Genomic DNA, 15548 nt, shown 5'->3' on the forward strand with positions numbered 1-15548 from the left:
CTTCTGGAACTTCATTTTGGCTAATTGCTGTGCAGGCGCAAGATACTTTGGTTTGGGACTCAGTTAAACCAACTGCTGAGCAGTTGAACACAGGTTTAACATACACTCAACAGTCTGTTGGAGATGAGTACCAAGGAGCAGTCTCAGCCTGCCGTTTGATTCTCACGATAGCAAACCCTGGGGGAACCTCCCCAGCAACTGCAGCAGGCTCTTCAGGGGGAGATACATGGACAGGCTCAGCCTCAACTTCCTCCCGTTCCTCCACTTCAGTTTCTTGCTCTAATTCCTCTTCCTCCAATTCCTCCCCTCTATCTTGTTCTGCATTCTGTTCCTTTGTTATAAATGATCAATCAAAAAGCCAAATTTATCAAAATGTGAAAAAGATTTTTTTTTTTTTTTTCCACAACCAAAATACGGTCCTCAAAAACCCCACAGCCAAAGAGAAAGTGTCGAGCCCGGGGTCAGCGCTGGGTGAACCTGGATCTGACCTCTGTCGCATCAGACCTTCCCCTGTTCAGGAGCACCACTTCTTGCGGGGCTGTTTTATACAGTTTGTTATGCCTGAGGCAGAGGAGTCCCGATTTCTTTTGTAACTGCATATTCCAGACAGTTTCTTTCACTGTGCAGAGCTGGACAATCGCTGTTTCCTGGTCAATAGCCGGCGTTAATTGCGTCCGGGGAAGTCGTCTATTCAGATGTATTTTTCTGGCAACTTCTGCTATCTCGATCGATTGTATCAGTTGGGCAATGATCGTCCTTGGGCATCTTCCGATCACTCGGGATAGCAGCAATCATCGCGTTGGACACGTCTATTCATAAGTTAACTGGGTATTGTTCTCCTGCTGCCTTCAGGAACCTTGAGATTCCAAGTAGACGTCTGCCTCTGGGCTGCTGATGGTCAGAGACTCATTTGGATTTCACAGTCTTATAAAATACGTTCTCTCTATAAGCATGAATTATTTCATGACATATATTACACCTTCAACGCCTCATACAACAGTCTCCAGGTAGCAGCCAAATCAACAACTGTCTTATACCCCTTAGATATCTCTTCCCATAGTCTCTTCCCAACCTTTTTCCATGCCCGGACACTGAAGGCAGTGTCGGCATCAGCTTCAAAGTCCTGTGATTTACACCATGTCAGTAAACTACCAAGAGCATAATCAGAAGCTTGAACATTTTTCCTTTGCAATGAAGCCTTCCACGTGGACAAAACAGCCTTTTCCTCATTTAATAAATTATTTCCCATTATTTTTCTCAGTCACTTACCTTGAATCAGGCGTCTGAATTAGGTCTGGACCTGCGCAGCATCCTTGCTGCCTTCACTTGTTTTTAGGATACCTTTCAAATTTTCTCTCTTTTGTCTTTCCTTTTTTGCAGTCCTGTTGCAATCATGGCAGGGCCACCAGATGTCGATATAGAGCACGACACAGCACAAAGTACCACGACTCCATCAGAAGGGTGCAAGAGAGATTTATTATAGCAACGTGTTGCTGTTATACTCTGTCAAGATATTTACATTTACTTAACAGACACATTCACTGCCCATTGGTCATAAGAAAGAAACAAAGTTCTCTGTAGGTGACCAAGGAGCCATGTCACTCTGAGAGCCAACTAAAGTCCCTATCTTCTAATTCTCTCTCTTTCTCCATGGTGTCATGGTGATAGCCTTGGTACCTTCCTCCAGAGAGATACGGGGCTTTCCTGATCTTCAGGAAGCCTTCGCTGGCTCACAAGAACAGCACAAACATATGTTTCCTACAATGAGAGAGATGAAGGAGGAAGTGAGGAAGATCAATTTGGCACCAGTGCAGGTTACAGGCCCTAAAGTCAGAGCCCAACATCCCCCAGCTAGAGAGAGAGGGTACACCCAATGAGCCAACCTGTAGTTCTTCCTGCGTGACCATGGGGAAGACATGGGAAGGTGGGATGGGAAATCCACTTCTCTCCTGGCAGCACGGGTGCATCAGCTCAAGGAGGGAAACACTAACTGAGGGAGTTCCACTAAAGTGAAGGCAGCCCCAACCTCCCATGACCGAACTGCCAGGTGTGATCTGTCAGATCCCCTTGAAGGAACCTCTACCATGTATGCCCAGGAAAGAAATAATAACCAGGGCTAGGGGGGTCCTGCCTCTAGCCAGGAAGAGGCACAGCAAAACCGGATTTTCTGGATGGTGTGGATCCGATGGCCTGGCACATCAGAGCCACAAAAATACAACGCCTTAGTTGATACTGGTGTGCAGTGTACCCTAATGCCATCGGGACCTGGGGGGGCAGAACCTGTTTCCATTGCTGGGGTGACGGGGGGATCACAGCAATTGACCCTGTTGGGAGCCCAGGTGAGCCTGACTGGGAAGGAGTGGCAGAAACATCCTATTGTGACTGGCCCAGAGGCCCCGTGTATTCTGGGCATAGACTTCTTCCAGAATGGCTTCACTAACACCCCAAGGGACTCAGGTGGGCTTTTGGAATAGCTGCGGTAGAGGCAGAGAACATTAAGCAGTTGAACACCTTGCCTGCACTATCAGAACACTCATCTGCAGTAGGACTCCTGAGGGTGGAAGAGCAACGAGTACCAATTGTCACCTCGACGGTGCACCACTGGCAGTGTTGAACAAATTGAGATGCCGTGATCTGTAGCAGGCTCCGAGCCTGCTAGGGCTCTGTGGAGGGAAGAGGCTTAAAGATAGGAAAATGCCAAGTCATGGTGAAATAGCAACAAAGTGAGATGCCGTGATCCCCATCCACAGAATGATCCGTGAGCTGGAGAGCCAAGGGGTGCTCAGCAAAACCCACTCACCCTTCAACAGTCCCACCTGGCCTGTGCACAATCTGACAGAGAATGGAGATTGACTGTGGACTATCGTGCCTTGAATGAAGTGACACCACCGCTGAGCGCTGCTGTGCCGGACATGCTGGAACTCCAGTACGAGCTGGAGTCCAAGGCAGCAAAGTGCTTTGCCCCTATAGACATTGCTAACGTGTTTTTCTGCATTCCTCTGGAAGCAGAATGCAGGCCTCATTTTGCTGTCACCTGGAGGGGCGTGCAGTACACCTGGAACCGACTGCCCCAGGGGTGGAAGCACAGCCCCACCATCTGCCATGGACTGATCCAGGCTGCGCTGGAAAAGGGTGAGGCTCCAGAACACCTGCAGTACATGGAGGACATCATTGTGTGGGGGAACACAGCAATGGAAGTGTTTGAGAAAGGAGAGAGGATCATCCAGATTCTGCTGGAAGCTGGCTTCACCATCAAGAAGAGCAAAGTCAAAGGACCTGCCTGAGAGATCCAGCTTCTGGGAGTGAAGTGGCAAGATGGATGGCGTCAGATTCTCACTGAGGTAATCAGTAAGATCACAACAATGTCTCCATTGACCAGCAAGAAGGGAACACAAGCTTTCTTAGCCATAGGTTTTTGGAGAATGCACATTCCTGAGTACAGCCAGATTGTGAGCCCTCTCTACCTGGCCACTTGCAAGAAGAACGAGTTCCACTGGGGCCCTGAACAGCAACCAGCCTTTGCTCAGATCAAGCAGGAGATCGTTCATGCAGTAGCCCTTGGCCCAGCCAGGACAGGAGCAGAGGTGAAGAACGTGCTCTACTCTGCAGCCAGGAACAATGGCTTGTCCTGGAGCCTTTGGCAGAAGGTGCCTGGGGAGACTCAAGGCCGATCACTGGGATTCTGGAGCCCAAGTTACAGAGGATCCAAAGCCAACTACACTCCCACTGAGAAGGAAATCTTGGCTGCCTATGAAGGAGTTCAAGGGACCTCGGAGGTGATTGGCACAGAAGCACAACTCCTCCTGGCACCCCGACTACCGGTGCTGGGGTGGATGTTTAAAAGAAAGGTTCTCTGTACCCACCACACCACTGATACCACATGGGGCAAATGGATTGCTCTGATCACACAGCGTGCCTGTATTGGAAACCTGAATCACCTTGGGATTTTGGAGATAAATACAAACTGGCTGGAAGGTGAAAACTTTGGTCTCACTGACAAAGAGGAGCAGGTACAAGTGACACGGGCTGAGGAAGCTCCACCGTACAACCAACTACCAGCAGAGCAAACACACTACGCTCTTTTCACTGACGGTTCCTGTCGCATTGTAGGGATGAACTGGAAATGGAAAGCAGCTGTATGGAGCCCCACAGGACAGATTGCACAAGCTACCAAAGGAGAAGGTGGATGAAGTCAATTTACTGAACTCAAAGCCATTCAGATGGCCCTGGACATTGCTGAAAGAGAGAAGGGGCCAAAACGATACCTTTTATATCGATTCATGGATGGTAGCCAATGATCTGTGAGGTTGGCTGGAAAGGTGGAAAAAGTCCAACTGGCAGCATAGAGGAAAATCAATCTGGGCTGCTGATGAATGGAAAGACATTGCTTCTTGGTTGGAGAAGCTGCCTGTGAAAGTCTGCCACGGAGATGCCCATGTCCCCAAGAGTCGGGCTAGTGAGGAACACCAAAACAAGGAGCAGGTAGGTCAGGCTGCAAAGATAAAGGTGCCAATGATAGACTTAGATTGGCAACATACAGGGGAGTTGTTCCTAGCTCAATGGGCCCATGATGCCTCAGGTCATCAGGGCAGAGATGCCACCTATAAGTGGGCACGAGACTGAGGGGTGGATCTAACCATGGACAGTATTTCTCAGGTTATCCACGACTGTGAGACGTGTGCTGCCATCAAGCAGGCCCAGCAGGTGAAGCCCCTGTGGTACGGTGGGCAGTGGTCCAAGTACAATTATGGGGAGGCCTGGCAGATTGACTCCATCCCTCTGCCCCAGACACGCCAGGGCAAGCGCTACGTGCTGACCATGGTGGAAGCCACCACGGGATGGTTGGAGACCGACCCTGTGCCTCACACCACTGCCCAGAACACCATCCTGGGCCTGGAAAAGCAAGCCCTGTGGAGACATGGTGTGGGAGGATCTTCATCCACTCGTCCCAGGTGTCCATGGGGTTGGGTTTCTTACCTACATACGGGCGGTCGTTTGGTGACAGGGGGACTCCCACCAGGCATGTTAAGAGCGGACCGTCTACGCTTCCAATGGCCATGCAAAGATTGTCTTGCTTTAATGACTTTGCCAAAGTGACCCAGATGTTTTGTTTTGGCTGAGGGACGATCCAGCCGGTGGTCACTTGGATACAGATGAGGGCGCTGATATAGACGATGACAAGGATGGCACTGGTACTGCTGTGGGGTGCCCTGGAGGGTGTCACAGAAAGAATCATACTTCTTCTTTCCTACTGGGTAGTTTTCACTTGTGTATGGTAAAAACACACATTAGTTGACTTATTTTAAGACATTCTTAAATATTTTTAAGTTCCTCCTATAGTTCTTCCCAACTCCTCCCAATCACGCCCTTCTCTTTTTTAAGGGAAGTTTGAGGGAGGGACAAAGGAGCAGTTTCAAGAGGGGAAAGAGGGAGGGGGTAGGGATAAAGGGTCACTGGTAGAGGGATGGTGGAAAAGGCAGGGGTGTGTCTGCATTTGAGATTGACATGGATGTTATCAGTGGGATGTATCTACGTGCGATGAGTGTCCTTGCCACAATGTTTGGATATATGAATTTCTTTTTTCTTCATCTCCAAGAGAAAGCTGCTTCTGTGGCATGGTGGGAGAGGGAGCTGACTTTGTGTTCATTCGAGGGGTCATCTTCAGATCTGTGTTCCACTGAGAAATCTTCTGGGAATCCACAGGGGTCCTGTATCTGTAGAAACACAAGCATATCCTCTCCTCCCATAATGAGAGGGTGTGGCCCTTCAATAATTTTAGATTCATGATTCTGGTCAAATACTGGAGGTCTTTCTTTGAGGTGTGTGTACATGTTGTTAGGAAAGTGCCTTAAGACAGGGGTGTTTGGTTCTTTTTGAGAGCAATTCATGAAATTCATAGCATAAAGTACTTTGCACAGTCTGTCTTGTATAGAGAGAGCTGGGGGCTATGTACAAATCACAAATGGGATGGGGCTGCTGTGGAACGTGCCTTGAGCTGTTTTATTTTCCAGCATCAGTCTCATTACATGGTTATGACAATGGGAAGATGCCAGCAGCTCGTGTCCTCAGCAGCAGACAAAGAATGCAATGTTACAACTTACTTTAAAAGTTTTTTGACCAATCCCACAAAGCAAAAGAATATTGACAGTGGTTCTCTCCAACCACAAAAAGCACAGGTACATTTGGTTAAAACAATGCTTGCTGATTTTGAATACAATACCTGCTTGTAAGCCTTAAAACACAATGCACAGAGCTCCATTAGTAAGCTTCAAACTTCCTAATCTCTTGCTAGAAAAACTTTTCTGTAGCTTAGAGAGTTTTTCTAGACAAGCATTAATACACAGACCATTGTTCTATTTGTCCTTGCTTTTCTACTTTTTCAATAATTTTTCTGCTGACCAATCTCATGGCTACTGCTTAGCTCTAATCAGAGTCCTACTGTCTCTGAGGCCTGCCTTTTGCAGCTTTCCCAAAAACCCTCTGATTTTGTGGATTCCCACACTGAACACAAGTTCAGCTATTTTAAATCAAATGCTCACTGATGTAGATAGTACTAGACATGGCACACTGCAAAATAGAGCTGCTATAGATTTTTTGTTGTTAGCACATGGGCACAGGGGTGGGGATTTTGAAGGAATGTGTTGTATGAATCTCTCTGGCCAGTCTACATCCATTCACAGGAAACTCAAACAACTACAAGACAACATGAAGAAATTGACTCTGAATGATTGGGGCTTGGATGAATGGTTTGAGGGATGGGGAATAACGGGATGATTGAAAGACACCTTAAAGGGAGCTTTGTTATTACTAGTAGTTATTATTATATTGCTTTGAGCTATTCCATGCATAGTGAAATTGGAGACCCACTTGGTAGAAAATACAGTGAAAAGGGTTTGGCTGGTGCAGGAAGAAGAAGGGGGAGTTGTAGCAATGTATCTGAACAACTTAGGCCACACTGTGCTCCAGCCATATTGCTTGTAGTTCTTCTTATCAGAGCCCTCTGGAATTCACCAAGGTTACTAAGACAAAAACTGTGCTAAATGAAGAAAGAAAATGCTGAGGAACAGAATGCCAAGACCACAAGAACTAAGTAACAGAGGGCTGTGAACCACCTGGACTGTAACCAATCACATACCCAGAGAAGTGAGTGCAGAACACTTGGACAAGAGAGAGGCACCAATGAAGAGATGCGTGATCAGTGTATGCAGTAGAGTTAGAATGCATAAATAAGTGCATAATGTAAACAATCAATGGCTTCAGCTTAATCATAGTGGTTAGTTGCATGGGAGTCCTGTTTTCCCACAAAGGGTGCCTGGGAAGGAGGGATGGTTCTTTTCCATAAAAAGGAAAGCACTGAGGCAGGAGCAGGAGACAAGTGACCCTTGCAGGCCTGGGGCCTCATGGCCTCCTTGTCCCTGCTCAGCAGCCTGGCAGGGGCCGCCCCATGCTCCTGCCCTTGGCATTGCACATCCCCACATGCCAGTGCCCATCCCGGCAAGAGCCCTGAGCAAGGAGGGAGGGACAGCATCTGCCTGGCCAGGCCCTGGGGCTCAGGCCTTGGCCCTTTGCATTCCTCAAACACATCCAGCTTTGCTCAGCACCAGAGACACCTTGGCCTTGTTTGTCCCCAGCTGTCATCACTGCCTGCAGGGTTCTGCTCTAACTGGAACCTGGGGACACTTTCTCAGTCCTGTCCCTCAGTGGGACCCATTAAAACTTCAAGAAACTTCAGAGTTTCAATTTAAGTTTGAGTTCTTGAGAAATTTTTGGAACCCTCTCTCAGGGACTGAGTCTGATGTAAACAACACCAAATCCCCAAGAGGCTCATTAAAGTCCTTGTGCTGTGTCTGTGCTGCTGAGCTTTAAAGGAACAGCTCTTCCCAGGTCCAGCTCCTCTCCCAGCCCAGCAGGGCTGAGGGCTCTGCCTGCAGGCACTGAGGGCACAGGAGCCAGGCAGAGACAGGCTGAAGGCAATCAGGATTGGGAAGACATTGAGCTGAGACTTCAGCTGGGGAAAGATCTTCACAGCCCCGTGCATGGTGAGTGTGTGGGTGCAGGGCAATGTCCCCTGTGCTCCTGGAGGGATCTCCTGAAGCCAGCACACCCCAGAGCCTGGGGGATGTGTCAGGAGGACTCTCCCAGTTTCTCTGTGGCACAGGAGGAGCAGGAGGAGGAGGAGGAGGATGTGGTGCAGAGCGGGGCTGCCCTGGGCCCCGTCAGAGGGACAGGGCAGGACGGCTCCTGCTGCCAGGGACGGCTGCAGGGGCTGAAGCTGGGGCTGCAGCCAGGGCTGCCCAGGGCTGTCCTGCAGAGCAGCTCCTGCAGCCCTCAGGGCTCTTGGCCAGCCCAGGGCATGTGCCACCTGCCAGGGGCAGCTCTCAGCCTGCCTGGCAGCTCCCCATGGACGCTGCAGGGGAGAAGTTCCAGGTGCAAGGAGCCCCCCCCATCAGGGCAGATTCCTCCTGCTCTGGAGATGGTGCTGCATGGCCAGGGCTGCTCTCAGCTTTCTCCTAAAGGGAAGGGAAAGGGGCTGTCAGCTTTGGCTGCGTCACTGAGCCTCCTGCACTGTCACCCTGGGCATCAGCAGATGGGCCTCAGATCTCCCTCAGAATGTTCCTGCTCAGCCTCCTCTCCCTACAGACAGCAGCAGCAGCACCTTGGCTTGCAGCATCTCTGTTTGTCTGGCCTGCCCTTAAGGCCCTGCTGCCAGGGAGATGCCCCTGGGCAGTGCCCTGTGCTGGGAGGGGTCTGCAGGGCAGAGCTGAGCCCCCAGGGCTGGGCTGGGCTTTGGCAGCACTGGCAGGGACAAGGCTTGGATAGAAAGAAACAGCTCCCAGCAGGCACAACTCCAGGCAGCAGAGGGCCAGAGCAACCCTTGGTATCCCATCCTGTCCAGCTGCACAGGGAAAGAGAGAAGGGCTTAGAGAAACTGACTTTTGAAATCTAGTCTTTAAAATCTCCACTTTATTTTTCAAGCACATTTTAATTTCAATCATGCTGAACTAGAGGGAGCTGTAATGATCAAATGGCACCTGTGTGGTTCCAGTAGTTCTGACTGCACTGGGGCACAAGGTGCCCTGTTTTCCCTCTGGGCTTCCCTGGGGTTCAGGCTGAGAGCAATGCTGAAGATGAGGCAGTAATTCAGCAGCACCAACCCATGCTCAAAAATAAAAATGTTGAGTGAAGTGGCCCCACAGGTAGAGAAGTAGTTTTGAGGGAATTCCTAAAATAACCCCATAGGATTAACTCAAAGAGATTGTCAATGCCTTCTTTCAACAGTCCACCATGCCCAGAGTGAAGGAATGTCCAACAGCAGCTCCATCAGGCACTTCCTCCTGCTGGCATTGGCAGACACGCGGCAGCTGCAGCTCCTGCACTTCTGCCTCTTGCTGGGCATCTCCCTGGCTGCCCTCCTGGGCAACGGCCTCATCATCAGCGCCGTAGCCTGCGGCCACCACCTGCACACGCCCATGTTCTTCTTCCTGCTCAACCTGGCCCTCAGCGACCTGGGCTCCATCTGCACCACTGTCCCCAAAGCCATGCACAATTCCCTCTGGGACACCAGCACCATCTCCTACTCAGGATGTGCTGCACAGTTTTTCTTTTTTCTTTTCTTTATGTCAGCAGAGTTTTCCCTGCTGACCATCATGTGCTACGACCGCTACGTGTCCATCTGCAAACCCCTGCACTATGGGACCCTCCTGGGCAGCAGAGCTTGTGCCCACATGGCAGCAGCTGCCTGGGCCAGTGGCTTTCTCAATGCTCTGCTGCACACAGCCAATACATTTTCCCTGCCCCTGTGCCAGGGCAATGCCCTGGGCCAGTTCTTCTGTGAGGAGCCCCAGATCCTCAAGCTCTCCTGCTCACACTTCACCTTGAGAAAAATTTGGATTTCATTGTTTGCTATATGTTTAGGTTTTGGTTGTTTTGTGTTCATGGTTTTCTCCTATGTGCAGATCTTCAGGGCTGTGCTGAGGATCCCCTCTGAGCAGGGACAGCACAAAGCCTTTTCCACCTGCCTCCCTCACCTGACCGTGGTCTCCCTGTTTCTCAGCACTGCCATTTTTGCCTACCTGAAGCCCCACTCCATCTCCTCCCCATCCCTGGATCTGGCCCTGTCAGTTCTGTACTCGGTGGTGCCTCCAGCCCTGAACCCCCTCATCTACAGCCTGAGGAACCAGGAGCTCAAGGCTGCAGTGTGGACACTGATGACTGGATGGTATCAGAAACACTAAAGTGCTGCCCAGTTTTTGCAAATCACTTGTAATAAAAGTAATCTTTGATAGTTCTGCTTGGTTTTGGTGGTTTGCCTGGGGGCTCCAGGCTTCTTGCCCAGGCTCTCTCAAGAACACAGCCAGGCCAATGCTCAGCACAGAAACCCCCGTGAGCAGCCCCAGGCTGGCCGTGGGCAGGCTGGGGGCAAACAGCATGGCTGGGGCTCTGCAAGGGCCCTGGGGCAGACGGGAAGGAGCAGCAGAGCAGGGGCTGATCCATGCCCAGTGCGCTGCACAGCCCAGGGCAGCGTCCCAGAGCGTCTTCATGCAGCTGCCAACAACATCCCCCCTCTGCAGCCCTGGCCTCTCCCCCAGCTCACACAGGTGCCCCATCCTTGCAGGCACAGACACGGCAGCACGGGCTCAGCAGCCCCTGTTTGCATTGCACACAGCAGGGCCAGCACCCCCATGCTGTTGCTGTGGGGACATGAACCTGAGGGAGCACAAATGTCATCAGCCCCTGGGGCCAGCAAGGGCTGGGGGGATGGCAGGGAAACCACTCAGCTTTGTTGTGACAAACCTTTGACTAACCTGCACCCTAACACAGTATTGTCTGCCCTGAGCCTCCTCCAGATTATACAACCGCAGCTCCTTCATGTCCTTTAAACCAGATTTCTATTCTATTCTACCCCTCCCCAGCCTTTTTGCCATTCTCTGGACACTCCAACCCCTCCCTGGCCTTCCTAAATTGGGGGCCCGAACTGGACACAGCACTCAAGGTGTGGCCTCACCAATGCTGAGTACAGGGGAAGAATCCCTGCCCTGCTCCTGCTGGCCACACCATTCCTGATCCATAGCAGTGCCAGGGGTTGGATGGGGGAAATGGTGGGGTGGTGGTAGGGACAAAGTCTGATTGATTGTCAGCCATGAAGGGTCTTGATTTTCATATCTGTTCAGATTGCATTAGGAGGTTATTGGGATCAAAATCAACTGCGGATTGTTGATATCTACAAACAGAAAAGAAAACTAAAGGACAAAACAATTGTCTCCTAATTCTTTACAATAAAATATATTATCTTTGAATACACTTCTGAAATCTAATTAACCACAGAAGAATCAAAGACTTGAATTATTCTCATGGACTTGTCTTGTTTGGGTGTTCTGAACAAATGTTTATGAGCTTTTCTCACTGAATTTCTCAGCTGAAGAGGTCAAGAAAGAAGAGGCCTCTGCAAAAGTAAAGTTCATCACCAAACTCCAAGGTGCTGAGGATCCATCCTGATCAGAGCAGGAATGAACAGAAACGGGCACAGCTTTGTGGCTGCCCCAGCTTTGGGATGGGCCCTGGGCCTGGAGCAGGAGCAGCTCTTGAGGGCCCCAAGGCCGGGGCTCTGGTGCTGCCCTGGGCAGATGGGATGGCAGCAGGGGCTGCAGAGCTCTCAGCATCTCCTGCAGAGGAGAGCAGGGCAGCCAGGGAGCCTCCTTTCCCTTGGCCAGGCACCTTCCCCCATGGTGGGGCTGAGTCCTGTGGCAGCTGCAGCTGCTGCTGTGCCCTTGCCAGGGGCTGAGGCCGTGGGGCAGTGCCCAGAGCAGCCTGGCCTGAGCAGAGCTGTGGGGCCAGAGCCGGCTGGGCTGGGCTGGGCTCAGAGAGGCCCTTGGTGCTGCCCAGAGCTCAGGGCAGCTGGCAGAGCTTGCAGGGAGCTGGGCTGGGCTCAGAGAGCCTGGCCCAGAAACCATCAGTGTCCATCTCAGCCTGGCTGAGCGTGCAGGGGCCAAGAAGAGCAGCCCAGGGTCTGCAAGTTCTCTGGGTGGGAGCTGAGCTTGTGAGCCCTGAGCCCTGCCCAGTGCTGGGGCTGCACCTCCAGCTCCAGAGGAGATGGGACAGATGGGAGCAGAGACAAATCATTCCTGCTGCATTCTTTCTTGTGTTTGCTTATACAGGGGACCTGGATCCATATGTAGAGGAGGTGTTTTGTGTCAGATAACACTGATAGAGTGAGAAGAATAAAATTATGTAACTGAAAATAATATTTCATGCATAATACACAATGAGGAAAAAAAGACACAAATGATCCGGAGAGCATCTGAGTTTTTCAGAGGATGAGAGACTCATTGATGTTCCAGTAGTCAAACCTGTTCAAATACTTTCCTCAGCAATAAAGAGATTTTCCTCAGCAATAAAAGATATTCCTCAGGGCTTCCTTGAGATGAGAGTTGACCACCAGAGGCCAAGGCCAGCCAGAGCTCTCTGTCCTGGCAGCTTTTGTCTGGGAGAACCCTTGCATATTGGGAATTTTTTAGGGGGAGTATCAATTTTGGCCATTGTGATCCTTCAGGGCACCTGGGAAGATGGATGGTTCTTTTCCATAGGAAGGAAAGCACAGAGCCCCAGTTCTCCTGGTGCTGATGAGAGGCAGCTCTCAACATTCCAAGATCATCCGGACCTCTCAGATGGCCCTTTGGAGGCCAAACCAGCCAGACCTGTTCCATGTCCCCTTGGTTCCATGAGGCCCTGCAGGGTCACAATGTTCTCCTTGCTTCTGCAGTGTCACAATGGCCCCGTGCTTCCATGAGGCCCTGCAGGGTCACAGTGGCCCTTTGGTTCCCTGGGGCCCCACAGTGCCACAATGGTCTCCATGATTCCATGGGGCCTTGCAATTCCACAATGCTCTCCATGGATCCACAGTGCACTGCAGGATCACAACGGCCCTTTGGTTCCACGAGGCCCTGAAATGCAGCAATGGCCTCTTGGTTCCACAAAGCCCTGCTGCTCCACACTGGGCCCTTGGGACCTTTGGGCCCAACAGAGCCACAGCGATGGCCTTGGTGCCACGGGGTCCCACAGTGCCACAATGGCCCCTTCATTTCAGAAGGCCCCACAGTGCCACAATGGTCTCCATGGTTCCATGGGGCCCCACAGTGCCACCATGGTCTCCACAGGAAGGAAACCACGGAGCCCCAATATTTCAGGGGCTGATGAACTGCAGTCACTAGAAGCCAAGGTCAGGCCTGTCTGTCTGTCCTGGCAGGTTTGTCTGGTAGCAACCCTTGGATATTGGAAATTTTGAATGTTAAATCTCATTTTCACCCAATTTCAGCCTGGAGGAGAAGGCCAATTCTTCTCCATAGAAAGGAAAGCATGAAGCCCCTGTGTTTGGAAGGCAGGTGAGAACCAGCTGTCAGGAGGCCAAGGCCAGCCAGACCTGTCTGTAATGGCAGCTTCTGTGTAGGAGCAATCATTGGATATAGGACTTGCGGAGGTGAAATCCCAATTTCAGCCATGGGCACCTGGAGAAGAAGGATGGTTCTTTTCCCTCAGGAGGGAAAGGGCAGAGCCCCAGTGTTTCAGGGCAGAATTCAGGCAACCACCAGAAGCCAAGGCCAGCCAGACCTGTCTGTCCTGGCAGCTTTTGTCTGGGAAAAACCCTTGAATATAGGGAATTTTGGAGGAAAAATACCAAATTCAGATATGGTCACCTGGGCAAGAGAGACAGTTCTTTTCCAAAGAAAGGAAAGCACTGAGCCTCAGTGTTTGAAGGCAGGTGTGACCCAGCTCTCAGGAAGACAAGGTCAGCCAGACTTGTTAGTAATGGCAGCTTTTGTGTGGGAGCAATCCCTGGATATGGGGAATTTTGGAGGGGGAATCCCATTTTAGCCATGGATGCATGAATGAGAAGGGCAGTTCTTTTCCATTTGAAAGTCAGCTCAGAGCTCCAGGGTTTCAGGGGTACACGAGAAGAGATCCTCGACGTGTCCAGGGCAGTGTGACCAGTCAGGCCAAGCCACCCAGACCTGTTCCCTGTTCCCTTGGATCCATGGGGCCCTGCAGGGTCCCAGTGGTGGGGTCATATTGGATCCTTGGTTCCATCAGGCCCAGATGTGTCACACTGGCCCCTTGTTTCCGTGGGGCTCCAGAGTGTCACAATGGTCCCTTGCTCCCTTGAGGCCTTGCAGTGTCACAGGGGTCTCCTTGGTGCCCCAGTATCACAATGGACCCTTGGTTCCATGGAGACTCACACTGTCAGAGGGGTCTCCTTGGTTCCAGGAGGCCCTGGAGAACCCCTTGATCCAACGAGGCCTCCACATGTCATCACGGCCCCCTGGCCATTGGTTCATGAGTCCTTGTAGTGTCACAATGGCCCCTTGCTTCAAAGAGGTTTCTCAGGGTCACAATGGTCTCCTTGGATCCACAGTATCACAAGGGACCATTGGTTCAATGTGACCCCAATGTGCCAAAATGGATTTTGGTTCCATGGGGTTCCATGGTGTCACAATGGACCCTTTGTTCCATGAGTTTGCACAGTGTCACAGCTGAGTCCTTGGTTCTGTGAGGCCCCGCTGGCGGCAAATCTCTGAAATATCAAAATAAGGCTCCTGAACACTCATTTGCTATTTCAGAGGGTATCATTTATTCAGGCCTGAGGTCTAGTGAGAGATAACTCCTAATCTTACATGGACATGTGATTCTACCACTGTGTTGATTATATACAGTCACTAAATGCAAATTACAATTTATCCGTTTCCATAAAACCCACGCCAAGTTCCCAGATTCACTCCTTGTTTTCTCTATCCCTGCACCCTTGAGCCAGATGTCGTCTTCTTCTCTTCCAACCATCCTTGCTGGGAAAGCAGCCCCTGCATGCCTTGTTCCCCTGCTGAAAGTTCCCAGGCAGGGTAAAAATGGAATGAACCCTTTTGGTATCAGCCCCAGGCTTTGTGTGGGCAGGCAGAGGCAGGCAGGAGGCAGAGCTGTCAGCAAAGGAAGGGCCCAGCCAGGTGGGGCAGCCGGGGGATGCCCACAGCCTGCAGGGACAGAGGCGCAGGGCAGGGACACCGTAGGACAGCCTGGGCTGCACAGGGCACAGGCATGGGCAGCAGCTGCAAGACAGCCCTGCCAGAGCCAACTTGGGCAGCACTTTGGCCATGGCTGCTGGGCCTGGGCCTGAGGCAGAAGCAGGAGACAAGTGACCCTTGCAGGCCTGGGGCCTCATGGCCTCCTTGTCCCTGCTCAGCAGCCTGGCAGGGGCCGCCCCATGCTCCTGCCCTTGGCATTGCACATCCCCACATGCCAGTGCCCATCCCGGCAAGAGCCCTGAGCAAGGAGGGAGGGACAGCATCTGCCTGGCCAGGCCCTGGGGCTCAGGCCTTGGCCCTTGGCATTCCTCAAACACATCCAGCTTTGCTCAGCACCAGAGACACCTTGGCCTTGTTTGTCCCCAGCTGTCATCACTGCCTCCAGGGTTCTGTTCTACCTGGAACCGGGGGACACTTTCCCAGTCATGTTCCTCTGTGGGACCCATTAAAACTTCAAGAAAGTTTGAAGTTTAAATTTAA

General features: G+C 51.4%; 1 protein-coding gene and 1 long non-coding RNA gene across 2 annotated transcripts in view; one reads left to right on the forward strand and one right to left on the reverse strand.

The window, feature by feature from the left end:
• The first annotated feature begins 9302 nt into the window (after nt 1-9302).
• Nucleotides 9303-10235, forward strand: LOC139603666 (olfactory receptor 14A16-like). The gene has a single exon (XM_071454556.1). It carries the CDS (start codon nt 9303-9305, stop codon nt 10233-10235), a length of 933 nt encoding a protein of 310 aa, XP_071310657.1.
• Nucleotides 10236-12119: 1884 nt separating this feature from the next.
• LOC139603606 (uncharacterized) overlaps nt 12120-15548 on the reverse strand; it is a 45565-nt gene continuing 42136 nt past the window's right edge. Inside the window, exon 2 of the long non-coding RNA XR_011683760.1 lies at nt 12120-12201. This is a non-coding gene — a long non-coding RNA (uncharacterized lncRNA). The remainder of the gene's footprint in view (nt 12202-15548) is intronic.

This window comes from Agelaius tricolor, unplaced genomic scaffold (assembly GCF_023055355.1).
Source record: "Agelaius tricolor isolate 1412-34295 unplaced genomic scaffold, bAgeTri1.0.p SCAF_40, whole genome shotgun sequence".
In the NCBI taxonomy this organism is placed as follows: Eukaryota; Metazoa; Chordata; class Aves; order Passeriformes; family Icteridae; genus Agelaius; species Agelaius tricolor.